The sequence below is a fragment of the Anomalospiza imberbis genome, chromosome 14 (assembly GCF_031753505.1).
Source record: "Anomalospiza imberbis isolate Cuckoo-Finch-1a 21T00152 chromosome 14, ASM3175350v1, whole genome shotgun sequence".
NCBI classification, from domain to species: domain Eukaryota; kingdom Metazoa; phylum Chordata; class Aves; order Passeriformes; family Viduidae; genus Anomalospiza; species Anomalospiza imberbis.
Window position 1 is genome coordinate 16,099,462 of NC_089694.1, and position 27,164 is coordinate 16,126,625.

A 27,164-nucleotide genomic window follows, 5' to 3' on the forward strand; every position below is an offset into this window, starting at 1 on the left:
CCATGGCTATGCCATGGGACAGGTGCCACATCCGTGGTCACACAGTGTCACATCCATGGCTATGCCATGGGACTGTCCAAGAGAGTCCAAGTGAGAGCTGTCACAGCCAAGCTGTCACATCCTCCTGGGCCTCACCAAAGGGGCAAAACCCATCCCAAAAGGCCTTGAGACACCAAGTTGCTCCTGAGTGACAAATAAATAGCAGGATTGCTAGAAGAAAGCCCTTGGGCATCCAAGCTCCAGCGCCCCAGTGCCACCAGGAGCCTCGTCAGGAGATCAGTCTGCAGTCAGGGCTCGTTTGAAGTGAGCTGGGTGGGTTCCAGTCTCTCGTAAAGCCAGACAGCATCGGGGCCAGGCTGGCAGGGCTCTCCTGCCGCCTCGCTGATGGCGGCGCGGGTCGTTCCTATGTACAGGCTCTTCCCTGGGTCAAAGGAAGAGTTTGAGCTGCTCTCAGAGAAGTGGGAAGGGAGGCAGCTCTTAATTCTGGTGCCTCTTCATGTGCAGGGCCAGGTGGTCGGAGCGGGAGAAGCAGCGGCCGCACGCCAGGCACTTGAAGGGCTTGGCCCCCGTGTGCTTGCGGTAGTGCCGGGTGAGCTCGTCCGAGCGGGCGAAGCGCCAGTCACAGCCTTCCCACGTGCACTTGTAGGGCTTCTCGCCTGCCCAGGGGACAGCCACAGATCACACGTGTGCCCAGCCCCCCAGAAACCCCCCCTGGCCTCTGGAGATGCCCCCCATCAGTGGCACTGCCAGGGCTCCCCAGTGTGCACAGCCCAGAGCCACTGAGGGAGCATGGGCTGAGCTGCACCACACAGGTCCTGTCCCTCCTCACCCCCTGCCCAGCCTCCCAAAAACACCCCCAAGCCTCTGGGAGACACCCAATTTCCTTGGCACTGCCAGGGCTCCCCAGGGCACACAGCCCAGTGCCACCGAGGGACTGAGCTGCACCAACCAGGTCCTGTCCCTCTGCACCCCCTCCCACTTTGCCTTCTAGTGCTCTTCAAGTTCCTGCTGGATTTTGGAGCCTTTCTGGCTAAAAACAACTTGTGAATTAGGCTGGGTTTTTTTAAATAAAAAGCCAAAAATTCCTAAGGAAGCTGTGAGTGGTGGGAGGCACCAGGAAGAAGACGGGGCTCTAAATCTAAATTTTAATCTGAGAAATCTAAATTTTTTTTGAGACTGTCATCCAATGTTGGTGGCTGCCCGATTCCTGGAAGTGTTCAAGGACAGGTTGGATGGGGTTTGGAGCAACCTGGTCAAGTGGAAGATGTCCCTAAAGGATCAGACAGCCTTTAAAGACCCCTCCCAAAGCCAAACCATTCTAGGATTCCATGACCTAATGCTCCACACCTCTGAGTTCCCCTGCCAGCAGCTCTGTACACAACCTATTGTGTTTCCCTCAGTGCATTCAGGTGATGTCATCCCCGTGCCCTCTCCCCCTCCCTCCCAAACACACCCATTCCCAACCGAAATCCATTCAACTAGGCACCTTCCCAGCCAGCTGGGAACTGGGCTGGAAAAGCCCGCGGCCGCTTCCATCCAGGCCACGGGGCTGAACCCTGGCTGCAGCCCTGTCCCCACGCAGGGTGTGGTGCTCTCAAATATTAGTGCTGCTCTTAACAGCCTGAACAGGCAGGCAGAGTTCAGGGAATGTGCTGACATTCCCGACCTCAAATATTTACCCTTTCCGGGGCCAACTGCCGGGCGCAGCGGCGCGGGAGCGCACGTCCGCACGCAGCACGCGTGCACGGGCATGTGTGCCCTGCCCTGCTGTGCTTCCAGGGATTCCTTCCTCCCCAGCCTTCCAGGGAGACCTTCCCATGCTTCCAGGGAGCCCTTCCTCCCACAGGCTGCTCCATGGAATCAGGGAATCCTGGAACAGCTCAGCTTGGAAAGGACCACAAAGCGCTTCGTGTTCCACCCTGCCCAGACCAGCTTCCACCAACTTCCAGGAATTCCATCATCAACTTCTAGGGATTCCTTCCTCTCTGTGCTCCCAGGGAGCCCTTCCTCCCACAGGCTGCTCCACAGACCCAGGGAATCCTGGAACGCCTTGTCTTGGAAGGGACTTTAAAGCCCATTTTCCCCAGACCAGGTTCCACTAGACCGTGCTCCACCTTCCACTAGATCCAAGTCCTATCCAACCTGGCCTTGAATAATTCCAGGGCTGGGAATGCCACGTGTGGCCAGGGAAGTGAAATCAGCCACAGCAAGGTCTCCAGTCCCTTGCCTGCAGTGGAAAAAACACAAAAACATGGATACATGAACCTGGAGGAGGCAGAGCAGCACGAGCACATCCTGCTCCTCCAAAAACCTCTGGATGCTGCTCCATGGGAAAGGGAGAGGGATTTTTATGGCTCAGGTAAACACAGTGCTTGCAGAGGATTTACAAGGAGTTGGTGGAGGTTTTATGGGACTTGGGATGTGCCAAGACAAAGGTAGGATTTTCCCAAAAGAAGGATTTGCCCCAAGGCAGGTTTTTCCCAAAGGTAGGTTTTTCCCAAAGGCAAGATTTTCCCAAAATTAGGATTTGCCCCAAAATAGGATTTTCCCAAAGGCAGGATTTGTCCCTTGCAGCCCAGACATTGTCCCTCCAGGTCACCTGGCTGGGTCAAGCCCACCGATCCCTCTGCTTTCAAACAATGCCACTTCGATGTCCAGGACAGAAGCCCAAGGTTTCCCATTGTCCCAGGTTCCCCATTGTCCCAGGAGCTGGCTGCCTCTCCCAGGACAGCACGGCAGGGCGGGCTCAAACAAAGGATCCGAGGTGGCATTCCCAGCCCCGGGGTTTATGTTTAACCTCACAATGGCACCCAGGAAATGAATGGTGGCTCCAGCAGAGGAAAACACCCGGCCATGGCAACGGGGAAACCACAAGGAAAGAGCTCCCAGACCAGGGACTTCTCAGGCAGGGAATGGGAGAAGGGACATTTTTAACCCTTCGGGTGATGGAGCTGAGGCAGGATTTGGGGTGAGCCTCTTGCAGCTCTGGTGAGGACCTCAGCAAGGCTAAGGCCTCCAAAGCAAAACACGAGGCTTAAAAACATTGGATGCAGAGATCCTGAGCCAGGACTGTAGGATGGTTCTGGATTGGAGTCCCTGCTTTTTGCCACCACCAGTTGTCTTGACTCCTCAGCTCACACCCTCCCTCACCTCTCCAACCTTCCCTCTAACAGCAGCAGAAGGAAAGGAGGTGAAGCCACTTGGATTTCCTGCATAATTACTGGGAAACCTGGAAAAAACACTGAGTTTTCCTGGATTTCAAACCCACCCAAGTTTTCCTGGGTACATCTTTATGTGTGATAGGTAAGGAGGCGCCCAACTCATGAATCCTGTCCTGGGCAAAGAGCTCCCAACAGAAGGGACAAGAGATATTTAATTTAATTTAATTTTAAAACCCTGATTCCAGACTGTGATAAACCCCTATCAGCACCCAGCTCTGGGACAATATCCTTCCTGTTCCTCTTTTTCCACCCCTTCCGTGCTGTTTTCCAGCCCCCTCATCCCCAGCCCCTGCCAAAGAAACATCGTGGCTCACGCACAAAGCAAAATTCTTTGTTTGAAGGGCTGATAAGGGCAGGGAGGAATGGAGCCAAGAGCAAGAAGCAATTCCCAGCCGCAGAACGGGGTTTGGTCGTTGTTCATAAAAAAGAGAAGTGAACTCTGGGCCTGGCTTAATTGCTCTCAGTAAAGATCAGCCCCCCTATAAAAGAGATTTATGAGGGCACGGATGGTTCCTGGACTACCTGGGGATCTGATAATGTTTCAGGTATAATAAATGTCTTAATGAGGGCGCCGGGGCTTGAATGCAGAGTGTCACGGAGCTGGGATCAGCCCAGGGGAGCTGTGCTGGAGCTGCTCCAAGCTGGGGTCCCTGCCTGCACCGTGGCACCCTCAGGAACGGGGGCACAACCCAGCCCCTCATGGACTGGGAGCCCTTCCCTGTGTGGGTTCAGAGGGAGTGGAGCTCAGGGAGACACGAGGGGTTCCTCCCTCTCCCTGGAAGCCCTGGGGTGGGGTTTGACACAGAAGAGGTGCCCTGGTCCTCCTCAGAGATCCTAAACGTGCAGCACAGGCCTTCCTGTACAGCCTTCCTGTAGGATCAGCAGGATCAGCCTCGGGCAGGATTTGGGATATCTCAATGGAAGAGCTCAGAGTGACAAAAAAATCAAAGAATCAAAGAACAGATCAGGTTGGGAGGGACCTTAAAGCCCATCTTGCACCACATCCCAGGCTGCTCCAAGCCCCAGTGTCCAGCCTGGCCTTGGGCACTGCCAGGGATCCAGGGGCAGCCCCAGCTGCTCTGGGCAGCATTGGCCCCCCGCTCCAGGGTCTGCCCACCCTCCCAGGGAACAATTCCTTCCCAGTATCCCATCTAACCTTGCCCTTTTTTGGGGGGTTTGGTACCTGAGGCTGGCAGCATTTCCTGGAGCTGCTCTTACCTGTGTGAGTCCTCTGATGTGCCTTCAGGTGGGAGCTCTTGGTGTAAACCTTTGAGCAACCTGCAAGGACAGAAAAAAAGCACAATTTCCTTGTGAGAAAGGGGCCCTTGCTTAAACAAACTGATATTTGAGGGGAGGGACAGAGCTGGGCCATGTAAATAAGCCTGGCTTGGGTTCAGCACTAACTAAGGAGGCTTTGCTCTTAGGCAGACAGACTTTAACACCTTCTCCTGCCACCCATGGCAATTGTGCTGGGAATTAGGGAGGGGGATAGTCAAGCACAGAGGTTCAAACCCCCCTTCCACCACCAGGATGAAAAGACTTGATTCCCCCACGTTTCTGGCTCTGTGCTGCCCTGTCTCCACTCATAGCTGATATGACTTTGCAAGGCTGGGTTTTGTAACAGTCCTGGCCCAGCAGACGTGGTACCAATGTTCCAGGAAGCAGGAAACAGCCAGGCACAGTCACAACTTGGCTTCCAGGTCCCAGAGCAGAGCCAGGGGGAAGTGTTTTCACAAGACCAGCATGAACAGGTTTCATCAAAGACAGGGTTTAACAGAAATATCATGACTGGGGAACAGTTCCAAAAGAAGGTATCTCAAAAGGAGTCAGTTCAACTCCTCTGAAGTTTAAGGTGGATAAAGCTTAAGGAAGCCTTTGCTACCTTTTCTGGCCCTGCTGCTTTGAGTTTTGATGGGGACATTCAAATATTAATTTGAATTTTTATGACCTGCACAAGCAGCATGGGGATATTTTTAATCCCAGTGTCCCCACCCAGCCCAGAGGAACCTCCTGCTCTGGATCAGCCCTTGGTCCTGTTCTGCTCAGGTGGGGCAGGAGCTGCTTTTCTCCTCCTTGGCAGGAGGAACAAGGGCTGGTGGCCCCGTTCAGTTTTGCTTCTGGTGCTCTGAAGCTTTGGCAGCCCCTCACATCTGGGAGAGAGATCATGGAATCAAGGCATGGTTTGGGTTGGAAGGGAGCTCAAAGCTCTTCTCATCCCACCCCTGCCATGGCAGGGACACCTTTCAATGTCCCAGGCTGCTCCAAGCCCCAGTGTCCAGCCTGGCCTTGGGCACTGCCAGGGATCCAGTGGCAGCCCCAGCTGCTCTGGGCACCCTGTGCCAGGGCCTGCCCATCTTCACAGGGGAGAATTCCTAATTCCCAATATCCCATCCATCCCTGCCCTCTGGCAGTGAGAGCCATTCCCTGTGTCCTGTCCCTCCATCCCCTGTCCCCAGTCCCTCTCCAGCTCTCCTGGAGCCCCTCAGGCCCTGGAAGGTTCTGGATAGGGGCTTTACCAACAGCTCTCATATGTTCATCTGGTTCCAGATGTGAAAGTCTCCAAGCCCCCCTCACCTCCTCACAGAGAGCAGGTAGGTGAGAATTCCTTACCATTATTCCTGACTGGAGCCCCCTCCAGCCGAACCTTTGAGGGAGGGATCCCATGGACCCCTGCTCCATCTCTGCATGTACAGACCCAGCATTTATTCTGCACAGATTGGGGTAATTTTTTTGCAGCAGAGACGAAAATCCTGCTAAAACCAGTTTGGCCTTGGTGCAAATCCTGCAGGATGTGCCTCTGAGCAGTCAGACATGAGGAGTGCGTCTCAGGTCTAATTCCACCTTTCATGTCCTCACCACGACCAGCAGAAGGTAAAGAATTCAGCACAAGACATCAACCACTGGCAGCTTCTGGCTCAGAAAGTCCCTGATCCACAGGATGCCAGAGAGTGGGAAGGTGTAAGCACAGAAAGATCGCTCTCAACCTGCCCTGCTCTTATGCAGCTCCTGGCATCACGGCTGGAGACAGGATCTGGAGCAGGCAGAGCCTCTGGGCTGGCCTCCAGCCACTCCCATGCCAGGGAAAGGGTCACTAAATCTCACTGAGGCAGTTAGGAAGTGACTTTCCCCATTCACACACCCCCACGGGAAAACTGTTTGCTAATCCACAGCTGGTCAGCCCTGGGGATCGGCCCAGGAAGTGGGAGGTGTGTCCTGGCTCCGGGAGTGGCCATTTCCAAGCACTCAGATGGCTCTCACTGGGATCTCTCAATGGAATTTGCTTCCCTGGTGTGTGCCATGGAATCCCAGACTGGTTTGGGGTGGAAGGAAAGCTCATCCAAGTTCCACTCCCTGCCATGAGCAGGGACACCTTCCACTATCCCAGGCTGCTCCAAGACCCATCCAGCCTGGCCTTGGATACTTCCAGGGATCCAGAGGCAGCAACAGCTGCTCTGGGGTGATTCCCAGCTTGAGAGCTTGGAGCAAACTGGGACAGTGGAATGTGTCCTTGTCCATGGCAGGAGGTGGGATGACATGGCCTTCAAACATCCCTTCCAACCCAAACCACTCCATGATTGGCCTTCCACAGCTCCTGCTGCAGCACATGGAGCCATGGAAGGAAGGCACAGGGATGTTCAGTTCATTGCCTCTTTGGAAGATCAGAACTCTCAGAGAGAGTCCAGCAGGGCTCCTGGTGGGAATTCCTTGCTGGTTTTCCACCCACTGTGAGACAGAGGGAAAGGAAGGGGGAATGGGAATGGCAGAGTGGCGTCAGTGGCTGCTCAGGGTTGGGAAAGACCAGAGCAAAGCAACAACTCAGGAGCAGATTCGCAGGAGCAGATTCCCAGGAGCCTCCCTGGCTTTGCTGAGTTGCTTTTGCCAGAGTGTAAAGGGAGAGGGAAGGGGACAAAAAGGAATCACACCATACTGGTGGGATCAACCCCTTCTATTCCTCCCCACTTCCCTGGGGCTCCATTCACAGCTTCATCCCAAAAGGATCTGAGATTATCCTCCCTGGAGGCTCCTGCCCATCCTCAGGGTGCCAAGAGATCCCCAAAGTCCCCTGTGAGCACACCTGGGTAGTCACAGTGGTGGATCCTCCTCTTCTCCAGCTCGGGGTTGTTGCGCCGGTTGTACTTGGGGGGCTGCATCACAACGTGCCCCTGGGAGAGGCCCCCGACGCCATTGGGCACTGGGGGCATCTGGGACGACTGGACCAGCTTCAGTCCAAAAGTGGCTTCGTAGGATGGTGGGGGAGAGATGGTGTTGATGAGCTCAGGCTGGTTCTCAGGGCTGCCAGGCTGCGAGTTGGGGGGTGAGGGGGGCAGAGTCACCCCCGGGGTGGGGTAGAACTGCCCGGAGATGTTCCCGAAGCTCCCCTGTCCCTGGGCCACGTGTGGGTACTGCTTGAGGGGCCCTGCTGGCTGCACAGGTCTGTGTGCCATGCTGGCCACGGAGCCTGTGGACATGGTGACCCCGCTGAGGCAGCTGATGGCCGTGGTGCTGCTGGAGGAGGACGCCAGGGTGGGAATGTCGGCACCAGCAGTGCCCAGGGGCAGCTGGAAGAGCTGGGATTGCTGCGGGTGGGCGGACAGCGGGATCTCTGCGGGCATCTCCTGCTTGATGAAGATGTTGTTCACTGCCACCGACTGGGGCATGCTGAACACGCTGGTGAAGTCGGGCAAGGTCTGCGTGGCGCCGGAGGAGGACGAGCAGGGCTGGGAGAAGCCGGTGCCGGGCTCGGATTTGATCTGCGGGAAGGGGGCCATGGGTTTGGGGGGCCGGTAGAGCCCCGTGCGCAGGTGGGTGGTGTCGGGCAGGATGACGTTGATGTTCACGCTGTAGGGTGCCGAGCTGGGCTTCTCCGTGGAGAAGAACTCGTCCACCACCGAGGCGCTCTCCCGGCGGTACTTCTTGTCCGGGAGCATCGGCACGGGCGGCACCTCGCTAGACAGGTACTTGTCCATCTCCGAGCGTGCCTGCGACAGAAACATGGACACGGGAGCTGTGAAAGGTGACCTTGACAGCCAGCGGGGGTAGGCCAATGTCCAACGGGGATTTGAGTGAGCAGGAAATGGAGGGAGCAGTGGTGACGGCCCAGGAACCCGAGCTGAGGTGATTTAGCTCCGGGTCTGACTCAGCCAGGCTCCCCACGGCTGAATCAGCGTCCTCTGCCCCACTTCCCCCCTCCTTATCTCCCTGATAACACCGGGCAGGCAGGAGAGGATGCGGGTAGGACAGAAATCAAACCTGATAAAGAGAAGCAAGCTTTGGGTGCAAAGCTTTGGCCACACAAGCAGCAGGATGGAGCACTAGGAATGGGATGAATCCAGCCAGGATCACACCTCAGGCAGGTTGGATCTGCAGCCCACCTCAGGCATGCTGGCTCTGTCTCCTTTAAACTCAGCAGCCTGAGGAGTGTTTTATCCTGGGACAGTCTCTTTAATGAACAGAGGAATTCTAGGACAGTATCTTTAATTAATTGGGAATATTTTGGGCCTAGAAATCTAAGTGATGTTGCCAGTAATTCAGTGTGTTCTGAGCCTGAAATGGGAACAGCTCCTGCCTTCGCGCCTCACCTGGGAAGTGACTCAGCCCTGGCCTAACCTTTGGCTTAGTTCTGGTTTTACAGAGCTGTTTTTACAAGCCTGGCTCCTCCAAGCTACCAGAACCTCTGGCTCTGGCTCCTTCCCCTCCTGGTTCCTGCCTGCTGGGGCATCCCACTTGATCCAGGCCCAACAATCCAGCACCCTGATGGAGCAATCCTCGAGGAAATTCATCCTCTGGCACTGGGTGACTCAGGTTCTGCTCACTGAGGTTGCAGATCCCAGCACTAAAGGTCTCGTGCAGAGCTCCAGCCCTTCATTGTGCGGTTCTCCAAGTGTCAAAGCCCTCATTCCCATGGAGAGCAGCTGGAAAAGGACCAGGTTTCCCTGGCAGAGCCCAGAGCGCACTCCAGGAGCGGGAGCCGAGCTCAGCCCACGCCCTGAGCTGAGGTTTCCAGCCCTGAACTGTGTCACCACGGTGCCATGGGCCAAAGTCAGCCCTGCTGCCACCTCAGGGCTCTTAACAAAGCTGGGTGGGAGCCAAGAGATTTCCTTGTGCTTTACAGGGAAAGGATCATGGAGCTTCCAGCTCATTCAGAGAGCCTTTGCACCTCTGGGTGCTGTGCTGGCAACACATGGCTGAGCTGGCTGTCACCCAGGCACAGGGACAGTCACAAATCCACCCTGGGCCACTCGGGAAGGAGCTCAGGGAGGTCAGGCTGGGAAGGGCCACGCTGTGTGTACACAGCCTGCTGGGAATCCTACACAACTGGGGAATTGTCACGTGTGGAAAGGACCTCTAAGGGCATCAACCATGACAAGTCTGTCCTCACCAAACGTGGAGGTGCTGGAAGTTCCTGTCCTGGTTAAAGGAAGCTCAAAAGTCCCCCTGGAGAAGGAACCTTGGCTCAGGCAGAGCCTAAAGCTACTTGGGGAGTCATGGAATACCCCAAGTTGGAAGGAATCCACAAGGATCATCCAGTCCAGCCCCTGGTCCCACACAGGACACCCCAACAACCTCACCCTGATTGACCAAACATTCCTGGAGCTCCGTGCCCATTCCCTAGGGAGCCGAGTCAGTGCCCAGCACCCTCTGGATAAGGAACCTTTCCCTGATATCCACCCTGGCACAGCTCCAGCCATTCCCTGGGTCCTGTCCCTGGTGCCTGCCTTCCCTCTTTACCCCGAGGCATCAGCAGGGAAGGGACTAGGAGAACCGCAGCTCCATTCCATCCCCATGGAGAGCTCCAGCCCCTCCCTGCTCCTTGCTGGGCGGGTTCCTCCCTCAGGAGAGCCATGGCACAGCCTTGGAGCCCAGCCCTGGGCACTCCTGGCACGGGCCAGGTTCCCTTGGGAATCAGCTCGCCCCGGGCAGCTCAGATGCCGCACATTCCTGAGCCATGAACGGCCCCACTTGGCAGGAGCAGGGGCAGGGCAAGTGCTGGGTGACTTTTCCTTCACACTTCCCTTATCTCTGGCATTTCACTTTCTCACCTCCAGTTCCCAAGGGAAGGTCCTTCTGCCGCAGGGGATCAGGCAGGATAGAAATGGGGAAAGGTGTGGAGCTCAGAGGGCCTCTCCAAACTAAAGGATTCCATGGAGGACCCAAATTTCCATGGAGGGTGATGCCTCAGGTTTTGGCTTTTCTATTTTTCAGATTCTGTGCTGCTTTAGTGTGTGGGTCTGAGCTTCATATTAGGGGATGGTGAGATCTCGTCAAGAGTAGGGAGACAAAACAATTCCTTCTCTAGCTTGGGACCAAGGAAAACGACCCAAATCTCAGGCCCAAGAGCACAAACAACGTGGGCTGAAGAGAGAAAAACAAGCAGGATGGGACTGCATGGGCTAAATCTGGAATGGGACAATTAACTCCAATGTGCAAATGGAGCAGAGCTGATCAAAGTGAGAGACCCCGTGAGCGGTCAGGGATTTTGTGACCATTTTGGGATCACCTGGGGTGCAGCCCTGGCTGGGCTCTTGTGCTGCCCAAGGTGGATCCATGGAGGAGATCCTTTTAATAAATCCCTACTTTATTCTTTAGCTCCATCCAGCCTCTGCTCTAGGGCAGCCTTCACAAGGCATCAAGAGCCTGAATTTCCATGGAGGACCCTTGTTTGGCATCACCCAACCTCCCTTCCTCCAGAACCACCCCTCCCTGCAGAGCCAGTCTTTTCCTGGTCTTTCCATTAAAAAAAAACACAGTAATCCCCCTTCAGGCTCCTGGAGAAAGGGGTGGTAAGGGACAGCAGGGGCTGCCACCAGGCAGGAGGACACCATCCCTGCCCCACTGCTCTGTGTGTGTGCAGAACCTGGACAACAGCAATCCCAGCCCATGGAATGCCCCACCGTGCCACAGTTCTGCAGGAATCCCAAGCACCAGCGTCCCTCCCACAGGGACAAATGGGAACTTTTTGTCTGTGGCTCAGAATCACCTGGAAAACTCTGCCCGGCCGGGTGCTGGCACCTCTGACCCCAAAGCACTTCCCAGCCCGTGCCCCAGCCCGATCCAGAGGCTGAGGGAGCTGGGAAGGGGCTCAGCTTGGAGCAAAGGAGGCTCAGGGGGGCCCTGTGGCTCTGCACAACTCCTGACAGGAGGGGACAGCCGGGGGGGTCGGGCTGTGCTCCAGGGAACAGGGACAGGAGGAGAGGGAACGGCCTCAGGCTGGGCCAGGGGAGGGGCAGAGTGGAGAGTGGGAAAATCTTCCCCAGAAAGGATTGTCCAGGCCTGGCTGGAATCCCCATTGCTGGAGGGATTTAACAGCCATGTGGATGTGACATTTGGGGACATGGGTCAGGGGTGGCCTTGGCAGTGCTGGGGAATGGCTGGACCTGATGAACTTAGAGGGCTTCTCCAAATTAAACAATTCCGTGATCCTACTAAGTCCTCAGCCAGATCAGCACAACTGAGGTGACCAAGTTCCACTCAGGCACTCGGGTGCTCCTGGCTGTCACTCCTGTCACAGCCTGTGGGGACACACAGGCCAAGGAGGTGACAGTGACACACTGACACAGGGGACTGGCAGAGAGGGAGGGACGTGTCCCAGCTGGAAGCGGGGATGGAAGGAGGGAGTGGGTGGGGAGTGGGGAATGTCCCAGCTCAGTCTCTTGGGGACTTCTGTGTTTCCTCCTCCCACCAGGAGCAGGAGGATGCAGGGGAAGGAATGAGGGAAGCCACTCACCTCCAGGATGAGCGGTGGCATCCGCTGGTCCATCCTCATGGGGTGCAGCTGTGGGAGGCAGGGCTGGGTTAGTGGGGGATCCTCCTTGGCTTGGCCACCCCAAAGACCCTCCCAAATTCCCCTGATGAAGGAAGGCAGCACCCCCCAGAGCCTCCCACAGCCTCGCAGAGCCCCCAGGGCTCCAGGTGTTCCCCCTGCCAATGGTGTCTCCTCCCATCCCACACCCCATGCCTTGGAAGCAGCTGGTGTCTGCCCACCATGGGTTGATGCTTGCCCACCATGGCTGGAGCCTGTTCAAGGGAAGCCACTTTGGAAAGAAGGGACAAATGGGAAGCACCAAGCTCTCCCGAGGAGACTGAGGCATGGCACCCTAAATCCCTTTATCATCCCCACACAGTGTGCTCACAAATGTCCTGCACCTCTCTCTTCTCCTGCCTCCACCTCTCCCAGATTCCCACAGAGGTCTGAGGGCTCTTCCCAGATCCCACGGGCCCAGATCCTTTCTCCAAGGGCAGTGTTCCAAACAGGCCACAGCCCTCCAGCACCAAGAAGAGGGGAAGAGCTCTGGGAGTCCTCCAAATCCCAAAGCAGTATTTAGCAGGCTCCTGCAGGCTCGCTCTCATTCCACATGGTTCTCCTGCTCACTTCCAGGAGAAACTCAGATCTCAGAGCTGGAGACCCCACGTCCTCTGGCTGTCCCCCTCCCATGGGACAGCAGTGACCTGCAATGCTCAGCCCACCCCCTCCTCTAGGAATGAGCCATTTCCTGGCTCTTTTGGGACAAGATTGAACTTACCCTGCACACAGGGTGCTCAGCTCATCCCACAGTGCACGGGATGTGAGCTGATGGCAAAAGGCCTCAGAGCCTTGCAGATGAAAAGCCACCAGATTTTCAGTGGGATCACGGGCCCAGTTTCCCTCACAGTCATGGCCAGGCCATCCCTGCCATCCCTGGGGACCGGGATGAGGGCAGAAGGCACCAGACAACTCCGACTGCATGGCCACAGGCTCCAGCAGCCACCACAGAGTCAGGGAGCAGCAGCTCAGGGAAAAGAGGAAACACCAACAAACCTTCTGGGAGGCCAGAGGGATTGGGATCGTTCACAGAGTCCCACAATGTTTTGAGCAGGAAGGGACCTCAAATCTCATCCCATTCCACTGTCCCAGGCTGCTCCAAGCCCTGTCCAGCCCGGCCCTGGATACTTCAGGGATCCAGGGGCAGCCACAGCTGCTCTGGGAACTTGTGCCAGGGCCTGCCCACCCTCCCAGCCAGGAATTCCTTCCCAAAATCCCACCTAAACCCACTCTCCTTGATTTGCAGCTGTCTTTACGTGTCCAGGAAGGGAAAGCCAACAAGAAGCTCCTCTCACACAGCCACAGCAATGAATTCTGGGGGGATTTTCCCCCCAAAGTCACCTAAGTTTGACCCTGGAGAAGCATCTCCTCAACTTGGCAGAGAAAGAAAACCAAAATAAAAAACGAGGAGACGTCACAAACCAGCACGTTGTCCACTCCAGAAAGGCCACAGGACACCAGTTTGTGTCTCTGGAGCAGCAGTGCTACACTCAGCACATCCAAATCTGGTGACCAAAGTTCCCTGGAGGATGGGATAACCTCAGGAGCAGCCCCTGGGAGAGCTGCAGGATGTGAATCCCCCAGCCCCAGTAAAACCAGTGGCTCGATGAAGAGAGCAATGCCATCCCACCTCTCCAGAGTGGACTTTCCAGGAGTAGGATTTTCCAGTGGTTCATAGGGGTGGACATGAGCCCCTCCAGCCTTGGCAGTTCCCATAAATCCTGCAGGAGCCTGGGATTTATCCCGGGATCAGATGTCCCAGGCTGGGGGAGCTGTTATCAGCACAGAGATCGATTCAAGCAGAGTCCAACACAAACATTTCTTGGCAGGCCCCAGATAAACCCGGATTAACCATGAGCACGGAGAGCTGAGCTGGGGCTGGCGAGGGGTGGGACTGGCTGTCCCCTGATTAAACACCTCCTAATCTGCAGGTGATAAATGACAAACGGCCCAGGGAGGAACATCAGGTGTTGTCACCACCCGGGCAGGAGGGAAATCGGGAAATCGGTGTTTGCTAAACAGGCAGCAGCTCCGAGGGTGGCACAGGGAGGGGCTGGGGGGCACGTGGGGGTATTTCACCAGCCCTGTGCCCACTCCTGCCTGGCCAGAGCTCCCAGCCCCTCTCCCAGATGGGAGATTCCCTCTCAGCTGGATGCAGGCTCCGGCTAACACCCAGCCCCCAGCGTGGTGCTGTCACTGCTGCAAGGAGCTTTGGGGACAGGGGGCAAGAAAAATGTCCCCTGTGTCCATACCGGGCAGGCAAGAGCATCCAGAGCTGAGACCCAGCATCAGAGGGATGTGGAGCTGCTGGAGTACATCCAGAGGAGGCCACGGAGCTGCTCCAGGGCTGGAGCCGGGCTGGGAGAGCTGGGGGTGCTCACCTGGAGAGGAGAAGGCTCCAGGGAGAGCTCAGAGCCCCTGCCAGGGCCTGAGGGGCTCCAGGAGAGCTGGAGAGGGACTGGGGACAGGGGTGGAGGGACAGGACACAGGGAATGGCTCCCACTGCCACAGGGCAGGGATGGATGGGATGTTGGGAATTGGGAATTGTTCCCTGGCAGGGTGGGCAGGCCCTGGCACAGGGTGCCCAGAGCAGCTGGGGCTGCCCCTGGATCCCTGGCAGTGCCCAAGGCCAGGCTGGACACTGGGGCTTGGAGCAGCCTGAGACAGGGGAAGGTGTTGGGTGGTCTCCACTGTCCCCCCAGCACAAACCAGTCCATGACTCGATGATTCTGGGGGCTCAAGGAACGGAGGAGCAGCAGGAGGTGGCTCCAGCAGGAAGGGGGGCCTGTCCCGGGATGAGGGACCCCGGGGGCACAGGTGTGGCACAACGGCCGTGCCACAGCCCAGCCCGGGCTCCTTCTCCCCGCACCTGCACCTGCATGAAACTGCAGCCTCCAAGGGAATCAGCAAACAATGGGCAGGATAATCATCAATCAACCCCCCTGGCACAGCCCTGGCAGTGCCCCTTTGCAGGCTCACTTTATAAATAGCCTGTATTTATATCCAGATTTGGTTCAATATCAGCATTTATTGTCTCCTGGTTAAATATTGACCTGGGTAAATATTTGATCCTCTGATCATTTGGGTTTGATACCGACCTGCATCGACGTTATTTTCTGTTTGTTCCTCAAGTCTCCTGGAACTCTCTGTAAAACGGGATTAGCAAAGGGACTCTTCCTTTCAAGTCCCCAACGTTTGGCTGCTGTAAACAACAAAGCCTGTCCCAGGTGGAATCCGAGCTCCCGTGGGAATGTGCTGGGCCCAGGGAGGCCCTGGATGGGCTCCCCTGCTTCAGGAGCTCTGAGCAACTCCAGGGTGAGGGTTTGCCCTCGAGGCATTTGTGGATTATTTGGCTTGGAAAAAACCTCTGAGGTGACCAAGCCCAAGGTTTGCATCATCCACTCCAGACATTTCCCCTTTCCCTGCCAGACAAAGGATGTCAGACCCCATCCTGCCCAAAGCTGGGTGTTCAGAGCACTCCAGGATGAGGTGCTGCCCCCAAATCATTCATGGAATTTCACTCATTCTCCAGGTTTGTGCCCATGGATGGCCCAGGAGATGGGGAGGGTTATTCCAGTGCTCTTTCCCGCCCTTGTGTTGGAACTCCCTGAGCAGATGATGACTTCCCAGGAACCAGGGAGGCTGGGAATCTCCTTCCAGGCAGCCCCACTCCCAGACCTGCTGGCTGTGTTTGCAATTCCTTCCCTCCAGCAGCTGATAAATGCTCCCTCAAAGGCAATCCACCTCAGGAATTTATCACTGGGATCATGCCACAATCCCAAAGGCCAAGGGAGCCAGGGAAAATAGCCTCATCCAACTCCAAGGTCAAGAGGCTGGAAGAGGAGCAGCTGGGAACAGCCAGGCTCCAGCAGCAAGCAGAAACCTTTTCAAAAATAAAGCCATAAAAGGATTGAAAACTAACAAAACCTTGGAGACACTGCCTGGAGTGGGAACGGAGTGACACATGAGCATCTCCAGATGTGAGGGTGGGGGGGGTCCCATGTTGACTTTGGGGTTGATCCCCATTTTTGGGGTAGATCCCACCGAGAGCCACCTCAGTCCTGGATGGAGCTGGAAGGAAGGTGGGAATCAGGGATGGCCTCTACCCTCTCCCATCGCTGCACCGTTGTGAGGAGGACTCTCAAAGAGCGGGAAGGGAGGACATGAGGATTTAAGGGAGCTGGACCTCCACAACTCTCAGGATATTCCCATGCCACGATTTCTGAGCTGCTCCTGCTCAGCAAAGGCTGAGGTGATGCCCCTGAAAGGCCCCAGTTCCCTGTAGCCCTTTGATGGAGGTTTTCCATCAAAGCTCCTGGAGGTCGATCTGGGCTGATTCCTGGTGTGAGCTCCTACAGCCCTTTGGAGGGATTTTTGGGAAAAATGAAATTATTTAATGTCATTACAGCTCCTGGAAGATCGAGAGGCTTGGAGCTGCTCCAGCCTCAGCAGAACTCAAGGAACCCTGGGTTACATGGGCACAAATCAGCTCTGGATTTGGAATTAGCCAGGAGCAGGGGGCCCCTGCAGCTTCACTGCTCCTTCTGGACTCAGCTCCATCCCAGAACTGCCTCTCCCTGACTCTTGGATGCCACAATCCCCAGGATTACCTGGGCAGATTTATCCACCTGTTCCTGGCCACAGGACACTGGGATTGTCTTTGAGCCTTCCAGTTGCCCCAGTTCCACATCCCTGCCCCAAGTGCTGAAGGTGCTGTGGGAGAGGTTTGGAGCTCCCAGGGATCATCCCCAGCTGGTGGGATTCACTCTGCCTCCCTCAAACCCTGTGGAAGCTCACTCTCCTCTCCAAGGCACGTTCCCAGGGGCTGACAATGCAATGAGTCACTGGCTGCTTGCTGGGGCTTGTGGAGCCCTCCTGGCATCCAGATCCCATCAGAGGCCACAAATCCTGCTCTTCCCAGGAGAACCACCGGGAAGACCCCAGGCAGGTGTCACGTGCAGACAGCAAATCCCCCCATCCCTGTGGCCCTAGCTTCCTCCCAGAGCAGTTGGGAAAACAAAACAAACCCTGAGGCAGCTTTGGGTTGAGCCAACCCTTCCTCAAAGCCTGAACATCCCCAGGCCAAGGAGATCCTGCCAAAACAGGGTGTGAGGGGGACACTGCAGCAGGTCTACTCCTGCCACGTGTCCTGTGCTGAGTATTTAATGGAATCATGGAATGGTTTTGGTTGGAAGGGACCTCAACCATCACCTCATTCCACCCCCTGCCACAAGCAGAGACCTCTGTGCTTCTGGTGTGATCCTGGGAGCAGAAATCTGGAGTTTCCTCCAGATCCAGGGCCTTCCACCCAAGCCCTCCCTTTCCACTGTTTCCCTGTGTATAAAGGAATCCCCAGATGCTGTTAATTAAGGGAAGCTGATTATGGCACAGGCCAATAACAGCTCCCAGGAGAAGGCTCCGAGCCCTGGAGAAGCTCCAGCAGGAGCATTTGGGAGCCTGGGCAGTGCCAGCCCGGGGAAACACAAGGACTGGGACACTCCTGGCATCCCTGAGGGGATGGCAAACCCCAAATTAATGGATTTGAGTTTCTCCCACACCACAGAACCACAAAACCCCCAGATATTGGAAGCTGCCCAGAACAAAACGTTCTGAAGTGTTTTGGATGAGCAGCTGGGGAGATGCCCTGATTTTCCCAACAAATTTGGGGCTTTTCCACAGCTCAGAGAACATCAAACCTACTAATTGTGAGGAATTTTAATATATCCAGCCATTCCGGGGTTTAGCTCCCTGAAATATCCCTGAGGAGGAGCAAAATTACGATTTTATAGAGACAACATTAAAATATTTGGAGTAAATAAATACACAAGAAAAAACCCATGGATGGATGGGCTAGAGAGCATCCACGTCCTCTGGCCTCTCCATGATGGGTTCAGAGCCATGAGATAAATCACCTCAGGTGTGAGGGATCTGATAAGGGATGGATAATACCGTGCTTTTTGGGATAAACCCGTGCTTTCAGAGCAGCTACACTGGGATGAATTCCTTGCCATTCCCTTCTCCTGCTTGCACTGAAAATCCTACAAAGAGCCAGGTCCTGAAATGCATTTTAACACTCACAAATCCTGCTCTGGGTGGGAACTTGAAGGTCCCTCCCCATCACGCTGAAAACAATAATTTTCCAAGAATTCTCGCAGCATTTCTGAACTCAGTGAAAGATTCTTTGTTTGAGTTTCAAGCCGAGCTCGAACGGGGCTGAAGCTCTTTGATGTGGTAAACAGCCCATGGGGGTTTTTTTGGAGGGTTTTCATGCTAGCTCAAGTTCTGAGAACATCTGAATTGTAAACACGAGTTCTCCAATCCCCAGAGCCCGGCCGGACCCGGTGACTGCGGGAATTCGCCAATGGAGCACGAGGAAAGCAAACACTGTAATCGAGCTCCCGAGACGCTCGTAAGTGCGATTATTTGCAGTGGATGGGTTGGATAAAAGAACTCACTGGAGCAGGGAAGGAGAACAAAACAGCGCCGGGAGGTGACCGAACAGGTTTGAGAGGGGGAAAACTCCCGGGCGGTGATGCACGGGCCAGAAATGCATTCCCCAAAGCCCGGGGAGCGAGTTCAGGTGACGGGGTTTGCTTCCCGCACAGCGCTCGGGAGGAGCCGTAGAGGGAGATCCGGGGCGCCCCGCTCATTCCCTCCTTTTGCAGTTGTCCAAAAAGGAAAAAACACCTCTCCAAAAAGGAAAAAACACAACCCACCGGCGCTTTTCCAGCTATTCCAAGCGGATGGCAGGTCGCAGGGAGGAGGACGAGCACGGCACACCTGGAATCCTCGTCCCCTTCCCTCGCTCCCTCCTTCCCGGGCAGAACAATCAGCCTTTGTCCCAGCGGGACAGAGCCGCGCTCAAAGCTCGGCTGAGCAGTTCCATGGAGCTGCCCCATCCTGCTGCTCCTTCCATCCTGCTCCTCGCTCCCTCCTGCACCCACCTGGGGAACTCGGCGGGGTTTGGGGCCTCCAGGAAAATCAAATAACGAATCTTGTGGATGAAGCCCCAGCATGTGCCGGGTTTGGGCTCACTGGTTTGACCCAGAGCTTCCTGCAAGGCTCTGGAGCTGCTCTGCCGTGGGACCAACCCCTGGCACACCCCTGGGCTGGGGACTCTCCTGAGGGTCTTCCTGCAAAATTAGAGGGATAAATGGATCCTTTCTGGGAATCCCTCCCAGTTCCCTGTGGTCCTGCAGACACCTGCCAGGCACAAAGCCCATCAGACTTGCAAATCCATGGGCTGGGATCAGCTGATCCCAAAGCAAAACAGAGGGAAGGATCCCTCCCTCTGGAGATGCCTCATGCAAGGCTCCACCAGCTCCCAAACCCATCCTCGTCCCAGAGGGATCAGGTTTTTCCATTCTTCCTTGGCAAAATTTAACTTCCCATCTCTCCCACCCCATTCCTGCACACCCTGGAGCCTGCCCAGGCTGCCAGCACCCTTTGGAAATTGATTTTGCACACTTCCGTGGAATTTCTGAACCATTCTGCAAAGCCAGGAGGATCCCCAAGGGAGGAAATTCTCTCCAACTATCTCATTCAAGGTCCAGAGCAAAATTTCAAAGCAGCCATCTCCCCTTTCCCTGCAGAAAAGCCAAATTTATTCCCTGCCTGCAGCTCCTGAGATTCCGAGGAAATGAATCATCCCCTGGGAGCTGTGCTGGGCACTCCAACATCTCTCCTAAAAAGTTAAGGAGCTTTATTTATGGAAGGCAGGACTCTCCTGGCCCGGACCAGGACCCATCACCCAGGTTCCAAGGCACTGGAGCACCAAGAAGCAGGAAAAGCCATCCCTGCTCCAAGGGACAGCCACCCTCAAGCCACCGCAGCCACATTCATGACAAGGATGCAGCAAAGGAGGTGCAGGATGTGGCACAGGGACAGGGCAGGACTGAAACAGCTCCTGAAAGCTGGAGCATTCCTAAAAATGCTGCCTCCAGCTTCTCCTGTGATCCAGGAGCAAAATCCCTGCCAAGATAAAGTCAGAGGAGCACCACAGCACTTGCACCCTGTTCCACAGCTGTTCCACGCTGCTGGAAGGGTCTGGCAGTGCCATTCCCGGCACTGAGGAGGTGAAGTGCCAGGAAAAGCTCTGGGAACAGCACTTTCCTCATCCCATCTGATGTGTCCAAGCACCCCCCAGATGCTGGACATGTTTTATTCCTCCTGAGTCCCCCCAGCCCAGAGGGAGCCATGGACAGGGTGGGGAAGTGCCTGTGGGGCAGGAACTGGGATCAGGGGACACAAAGGGAGCCCTTTGCTGCTGTTCCTCAGCCTGCAGCCAAGGAAAATCCCTTTCCACACTCATCACCATCTTCCTGGTTTCCCACCACAGCCTCAGCCCCACTGGGAGCTCACCAGCCCATCACAACTGCCCTGGGGCCTGGCACAGGCAGGAAGGGGTTAAACCGAGGGACAGGGTCGGGGTTTGTCCTTCTGTCTCTTCCCAGCAGCTCCTGCCCTCTCCCAACAACCCCAGAGCCTCCAACGCCAGAATTCTCAGCTGGAGCCACGGAGACAGGGATTGCCTTCCCAAACCCCCAGGGACAGTGGGTGGCAGAGCCACCGCCCCACAGCCACGGGGGAGCCTGGAGGAGCCAATTCCTGCCCTGTCCCTCCAGGCCCCCGGTGATCCCGGGATGCTTTCCCAGACCCAGGTGCCCAGGAATGCTGTGGCAGCCAGGTGGGATCAAGGATAAATCCCCCAGGCCCCTCACTCATCCAGGAGACCTGACAGCCACACAAAGGGATCAGCTCCTCCTCTCCTGAAATGTTCCCTGGAGGTGCCATTATTATTATTATTATTATTATTATTATTATTATTATTTCCAGCATCAGCCAGTGGAGATTTAAAGAGGAAAATGCTTTTTCTGGCTGATCTGACTCAAATCAGGAAGGAAAAGTCCTTTCCTCTCACAAGCCCTTTTCCCTCCTCTTTTCTCTGGTTTGTTGTTTTTTTTTTTTTTTTTTTTTTTTTTTTTTTTGTTGGAAAACCCAAGGAAAGGGAAAATTTGATTGGAAATTCCACAAAAACTCTCTTTCCGCCTGAGTCCAATCAATAAAACTTTCAACAGCAGAGCTCCCACCTGAAAAGCAATTTTAGGGGATATATGGCAGTGGGACTTTGAAACCACAGGGATAATTTGCCCCTGCCTCTTCCCAAGCTCTGGCAGCCAGAACAGCGGGAATTGCCCCGAGCTGGAGCCTGACAGGTCACAGCCTTTGGCACCAGCCTTGTCAAGCTGATAAAAACCCTCTGGAGCAAAGGCTTCCAGCTCCTCCAGCCTCCAGGCACAGCTCCCACAGCACCACAGCCTCTGGAACTCGTTGGGAGAAAGGGGCCAGGGCGTGGAAACTCCTGCCCGGGGGCTGTGGGGTCCAGCCTGGGGCTCTCGGGGTGTCCCAGCACAGCCCTGCTCCCTGCCTGGCTTTGGGGATCCACGGGGTCTGCTCAGCTCCGCAGCCACTGTCCCAGGATCCCACTGCCCAGAAAGGGACACAGGAGGGTCAGTGGCAAAGGGTGACACCTCCAAGGCCACCCCTCAGCTGCCACCACCCCAGAGCAAAGTGGGACCAAACTGGGAGGAGAAACTGCCTTTCCCTTGGAAGTGCAGCAGGGATGGGGTGGGGTGAAGGTGTCCCCAGCCATGGGTGTCCCCATGAAGGGGACAAGAGGTGGCTCAGGGCCAGCCATGGCCATGGCCACACTGCCTTATCCCACCCGGAGGGAAAAAGGCAAGAAGCCAAGCTCACCCTCCCCCAGCCCGTTTTGGGGGGCTTGGAGGGAGCTGACAGCTTTTCCCCCCAGACAGGCCCAGGGACAGTCCCCAGCTTTCCAAGAGCCACCACCCAGCTCTGATCCAGGTGATCCCCAAAGCTCCAAGGAGGAGCAGGAACCCCACAGGGGAGGGAGGAATGGCTCCCCTGTTTGACCCCGCACCCATGAGCACCGCTGACAGCCCCTGTGGATCCCAGATCTCCAGGAAATCCAGGGATGGAGACACGGCCTCCACCTCCCTCTGCGGGACACAGGCCCAAGATGGCCCTTGGCACACCGCTGACGTGGGGAGCAGCGCAGGGCAGTGGGCACACGGCCCCAGCCCTGGCTGGTGCCACCCACGCTGGGGTAGCCTCCCGGGGGTCTCTCTCCGGGGGAGCGGCAGCAGGGTGGGGGTCCCTGCGTGGCCCTGGAGCCGGGCCCGGAGCGCTCCTGCCCCGATCAAAATGGCGCTGGGGCCGTGGGCTTGGGGTTAATCATTACCCCGGGCACCCCGCGCCCCACGGAGCGGGAAAAGGGGAAACCTCGGCTCCAGGGTGGGGCCGGGCCTGCCTCACCCTCCTTCCCAGCAGGAAGAGCGGCCGGAGGCTCTTCCTTGCTGGTGGGACACAGAGCCTGGTCCCCCCACATGGGGTGGGCAGCAGGGCTCAGCAGAGGGGTGGGCCTGCAGGAACATCCCAAAGCCTTATCCAGGTCTTTATCTGAGGGGAATGCTGCCAGGGAATCTCAAGGAGCATTCCTTCCCCGCCGCGGTGGTGGAAAAGTACAGAGAATAAAACGAAATGGAAAATAAGGTCCCGTGTCCCGTCCAGCACACGCAGGCACAGCAATCCAGATCCCAAAACCTTTCCCGATGGGAGAGCCCCTGGACACCCCCTGGCCTGCCAACCCCAGGGGACAGGGATTGGACCCTGGCGTGGGAGCAGAGCCCACACAGACGCCAGGGACTTTTGAAGGCAGACGGGAGGCAAAAAACCCAAACCAAAATTCCCAAACGAAACCCAACACGCCCAGGAGAAAACCCAGCAGAGGGGGAAGCGGGAGCCGACAGAGCCACGGAGGTGTCGCAGCAACGACGAGAAAAACAAAGCAGAATTCCGCCCAAATCCACAGGTTTTGGGGAGGCTCCGCACACCTGAGCGGGCGGGAGCGGCCCCTTCCCAACGCTTACCTGCGCCAGGTCGGGAGGGGTCTCCAGGGGCCGGGAGGGGGCTTTGATGTCCTCGAAGACCGGGGTGTCCTCGCTGGGGTCCCCGGACATGCTGACGGGTTTGAGCGGTGCCAACACCGCGGCGTCCACCAGCCCGCTGCTCATCCCCCCGCGCCCCGCACGGGGACGGGCCCGGGCCGGGAAACAGGGGGAAAAGGGAGAGAAACAAGGAAGGGGAAGGGGAAAAAAAACCCTGAGGCGAGCCGGAGCGAGCTGCGCTGGTGGGAGGCCGGTGGCGGGTCGGGAAGGCTTTACCTGGCCGCGGGAAGGCTTTACCTGGCCGCGGGAGGAGGAAACGCCGCCTGGAAGCGGCGCGGTGATGCGGAGCCAATCAGGCTCCCGGCGCCGGCCCCGCCGGGACACCCGCTCATAAAAGGGCGAGAGGGTGGCCGGGAGCCCCGGCAGGGAGCTCGGGAAGCTGCAGCACCCCAAACCCAACCCGGGAGCTCTGTCACCAGGTGTGCTTTGACAGGGAGCTCAGGAAGATCCCACACCCCGGGAGTCAGTCCCAATCCCAGCCCTGAGCAGGTGGCCAGGAGCTCTGTCACCAGCCATGACTCCACAACGTGCTTGGGAAGCTCCAGCACCCCAGGACTCAAATCTCAACCCCAAGCTCTGTCACCAGCCATGCTCCGACAGGGAGCTCAGGAAGCTTCCACACCCTGGGATTCAATCCCAATCCCAACCCCAAGTGGGTGGCCAGGAGCTCTGTCACCAGCCGTGATCCCACTCAGAGTTCAGGAGGAGCTCTGTCACCAGCTGTGATCCTACACAGAGCTCAGGACAATCCCACATCCCAGGATTTGATCCCCAATCCCAAACCCAAGCTCCATCACCAGTTGTGTTCCCACACAGAGTCCAGGACGATCCCGCACCCCAGGATTTGATCTCCAACCTCAAACCCAAGATCCATCACCAGCCATGACCCCACACAAAGCCCAGGAAGTTCCAGCACTCCAGGATTCAATCCCAATCCCAAACCCTGAGCTCTTTCAGAAGCCTCATCAGCCACAGGGCCCATCTACCAGGATGGAGGGGTCAGTCCCCAACCCCGAGGCCTGGAACTCCCCCCCAGCTGGGCCATTGTCCCCAAACGGAGTCCCCTGCACTGAAACAAAGGGGATATTCTAGTTTTTTACAGACATGGGTACTTTTCAATGAGAAAAAAGCCATTTTTCCATGAATGGGCCAATTTTGCATCAAAACTAATTTTGAGAGGAAATTCCTGCTTGCTCATACTTCTCATTCCCAGGGAGAAAAAGTGAAGGATCAAAAATAAAAGGGAAGGATCAAAAATAAAAGGGACAAACCCTGAAGGAAAAGAAAAGCAACAGTTGCAAAAGCACAGACAGGTAGGAGGGCACAGGGTTCTTATGGAGACACCAGGCAACTGTGTTTGGGTTTCACTTCTAGAAAGAAAGGAGTGTAAAGATCCAGAGATACAAGGGAATAAAAATCACCTTTCTGGCAAAGAAAAAAAAAAAAGAAAGAAAAAAAAAAAGCCATTCTGCCCCCTCCCCAAGGAAGAGCCTGGATCTCTCCCCTCACTGTGTTCACCCATCCCAAATCAGCCCCAGATTCCCCACTTCCCTGTGTGTCCCAGGCAGAATCCCAGACAGGCAGGGATGCTGCTGTCACCACCTTGGGGACATCCCAGCAGCTCCAGGGGACCACAGGAGTAGGGGTCCAAGGTTGCTCTACCCCCTGGCCAAAAGGAAAGCAGCTGCAGTGCTGCCAGGGCAGGGAAATGCCTGTTCCCATGGCATTCCTGCCACCCCAGGGCCTTCACGTGAGACCTGTGACCACTCAGAGCAGGAGGTTTGGTGTCACAGCTGTCACCCCACATCAGGGACCCAAAACATCAGCTGGGGAGGCTGAGCATCCCCAGAGCAGAGCTTGTGAGCCCTTGGGAGAGCAAACACAGGAACAGCTCAGGCCTTGCAGGGCTTTGTTTTCCAGGGAAGCTGTGCTGCTGCTGGAACACTCACCAGGGCACCCAGGTGATGCCAGGGACAGGGGAATGTGTCACCAGCCCTGCAGCACCACACATGGAAAGAAGGAAGTTTGTAATGAGGGTGGTGAGGGTGCCCAGAGCAGCTGTGGCTGCCCCTGGATCCCTGGCAGTGTCCCAGGCCAGGCTGGACACTGGGGCTTGGAGCAGCCTGGGACAGTGGAAGGTGTCCCTGCCATGGCAGGGGTGGGATGGGATGGCCTTTAAGGTCCTTCCAGGTCAAACCATTCCATGATTCCATTATAAAAACCACAAGAGTTCCCTTTCTCTCCATCCCACGCGCAGCCGGGTGAATTCCGTTCCCGCAGCAGGGCTCACTCCAGGCTGCTCCTGCCCAGCAGGCAGCAATCCACGATTTCCCAAGGCGGAGCTGCCCCTTCTTGCAGGGATGGGCCAAACCCAGGCAGTGCCCTTATCTGCCCCGGGAGAACGGCCTTGGGTCCCTCTCTGCCGCCGGCACTTTGCCCCGGGGGGCGCCGCCGCTCCCGCTGTGTCCCCACGTGCCACCCGCGATGGCACAGAGATAAGGGCGGCTCCCCGTGACCCGGCCACCAACGCGCTCCCCTCCCGACGTCCCTCACGTTTTCCTCCCTCATCCCACGCAGAGTTCCCTTCTGAAAAGCTGAAGGGGGTTTGGGAAGGGAGATCCTGCACACGGAGGGATGGAGGGGCCGCACGGAGCTGAAAGGGGGTCCCAGTCCAGGGACTGGGGTTGCTGGGGGTCGCCGCGGGAGAACTGGGGAGCCAGCCCCTGATCCCGGGTCCATGGGAATGGTAAGGAAGGACAGCCAGGTCCTCCTCTCTCAAGGAAGCAGGAGGCAGGCGAAGCCCTGAATTACAGAGACTTGAGCTAATAGGCAAGAAAGGCACCAAATTTTGAGGAAACCTCGATCAGGTTGGGATCAGCTCCCACTCCCCAGATCACCCCTGGCGCAGCCAGAGGCAGCCCCAGCCTGCCCCCAGCATCCCCAGAGCCACACTCACACCTCACCACCGGGCTCGCTCCCCAAGGGACCCCCAAGAAACCCCACTCAGGTCCCACCCACGAGGGGGGGCTGGGGAAGGGGCCAGGCCCTGCCTGGGGGTCCCTGGCCCTGCTTTTCCCCTGCAGCAGCTCTTCCCTCTCTGCTGCCACCCCAACCACCACCCCACACCCCCACACCCCACACCCCCCCCGGAGCACCCACCTCTCTCGGGGCCGTGGTGGACATCCCCAGTCCGCTCTGGCTCTGCCTCCCTGGGCCGAGGCCACCCCGGGCTTGGGCCGGGAGCTCCTCGGGCTCCCTGTGGCCACGGGGACGCCCCGCTCGCCTGTCCCCACGCCCGGCACACAAAGGTCTGCAAAGCTGCCGGAGCAGCCCCGCGCCTCCTCCGCTCCCCCACCGAAACCCAAAACCACCTATTTTTGTCTTTTCCTTTCTCCTCCTCGGGAGGTTTCCAGCCATCAAATGCTTCCCGGGAGCCCTTCAAAGGAAAAGCGGCCGCCCCGTCCCATCCACTTGCTAAACCAGTCTGAGCAGTGCCGGGCGGGCGGGCGGGCGGGAGAGGCCCCCGCACCCCCGACAGGGACAAGGAACCGTCCGCAGGGACCGCGGGGATCCCAGAGCCAGGGCACCGCCACCCCACTGCCCCCCCGGGACACGGGGGTGCCATCAGCCGGCAGGACCCCCCAGCAGGCTGCAGAACCCCTCCCAGGCACTGCTCTTTCAGCAGGGAAGCAGTTTGGGGATTGCTAAATTCTTCTCCCAGCCATGGAGAAGTGCAGGCAGGGGATGGGGAAAGAGCCCAGAGGAGATGGGGAGGCCTCCAGTATCCCCAGTGGGGGAGCACTGGGAGGCACCACAGCCCCCGGCAGGGAGATGGAGCTCCAGGCATTCCTGGGAGAGGAGGAGGGAGGTGAGGAAGCAGAAGGGCCTGAGGCTGAGGTGAGTTTCCAGGACAAAAATTCAGGGTGGGAGGAAGGGAATGGCCTTCCCCCCCACCCCAAAAAACCCGGCCTTGGACCTTTGCCAAGCCTGGAAAACAACCGGGAGGGTTTTCTGGGCTCCCACCAAGCACAATCCCAGGCACTGGAGAATTCCCAGGGGATGTGGAGCTGGATGTGCCCCTCATGCCACAGGGTCTGGCAGCCACTGCCAGAG

The 27,164-nt window shown here is 57.0% G+C and overlaps 1 protein-coding gene across 2 annotated transcripts; it reads right to left on the reverse strand.

Annotated features, from left to right (window-relative positions):
- LOC137482630 (Krueppel-like factor 5) lies at positions 1-26,730 on the reverse strand. 2 transcript variants are annotated; one of them, XM_068205104.1, is made up of 5 exons: positions 26,211-26,730; positions 11,947-11,994; positions 7,297-8,200; positions 4,440-4,499; positions 1-656 (listed from the first exon to the last, which is right to left on the reverse strand). In XM_068205104.1, exons 1-5 carry the CDS (start codon positions 26,466-26,468, stop codon positions 478-480), a joined length of 1,449 nt encoding a protein of 482 aa, XP_068061205.1. In that variant the 5' UTR covers positions 26,469-26,730; the 3' UTR covers positions 1-477. The 2 variants fall into 2 exon arrangements, with proteins under 2 accessions (XP_068061205.1, XP_068061206.1); XM_068205105.1 differs by lacking the exon at positions 26,211-26,730 and adding an exon at positions 22,974-23,177.
- Positions 26,731-27,164: the final 434 nt, after the last annotated feature.

Bases quoted from the DNA above. Each gene is read 5' to 3' on its own strand.
- LOC137482630 (XM_068205104.1), bottom strand. From the start codon at position 26,468: ATGGCTGGAAACCTCCCGAGGAGGAGAAAGGAAAAGACAAAAATAGGT. The intron at 11,995-26,210 runs GTGGGTGCTCCG...TGCCTCCCACAG, and splicing joins CCACCACGGCCCCGAGAGAG to CTGCACCCCATGAGGATGGA. The intron at 657-4,439 runs GTAAGAGCAGCT...TCCCCTGGGCAG, and splicing joins ACATCAGAGGACTCACACAG to GCGAGAAGCCCTACAAGTGC.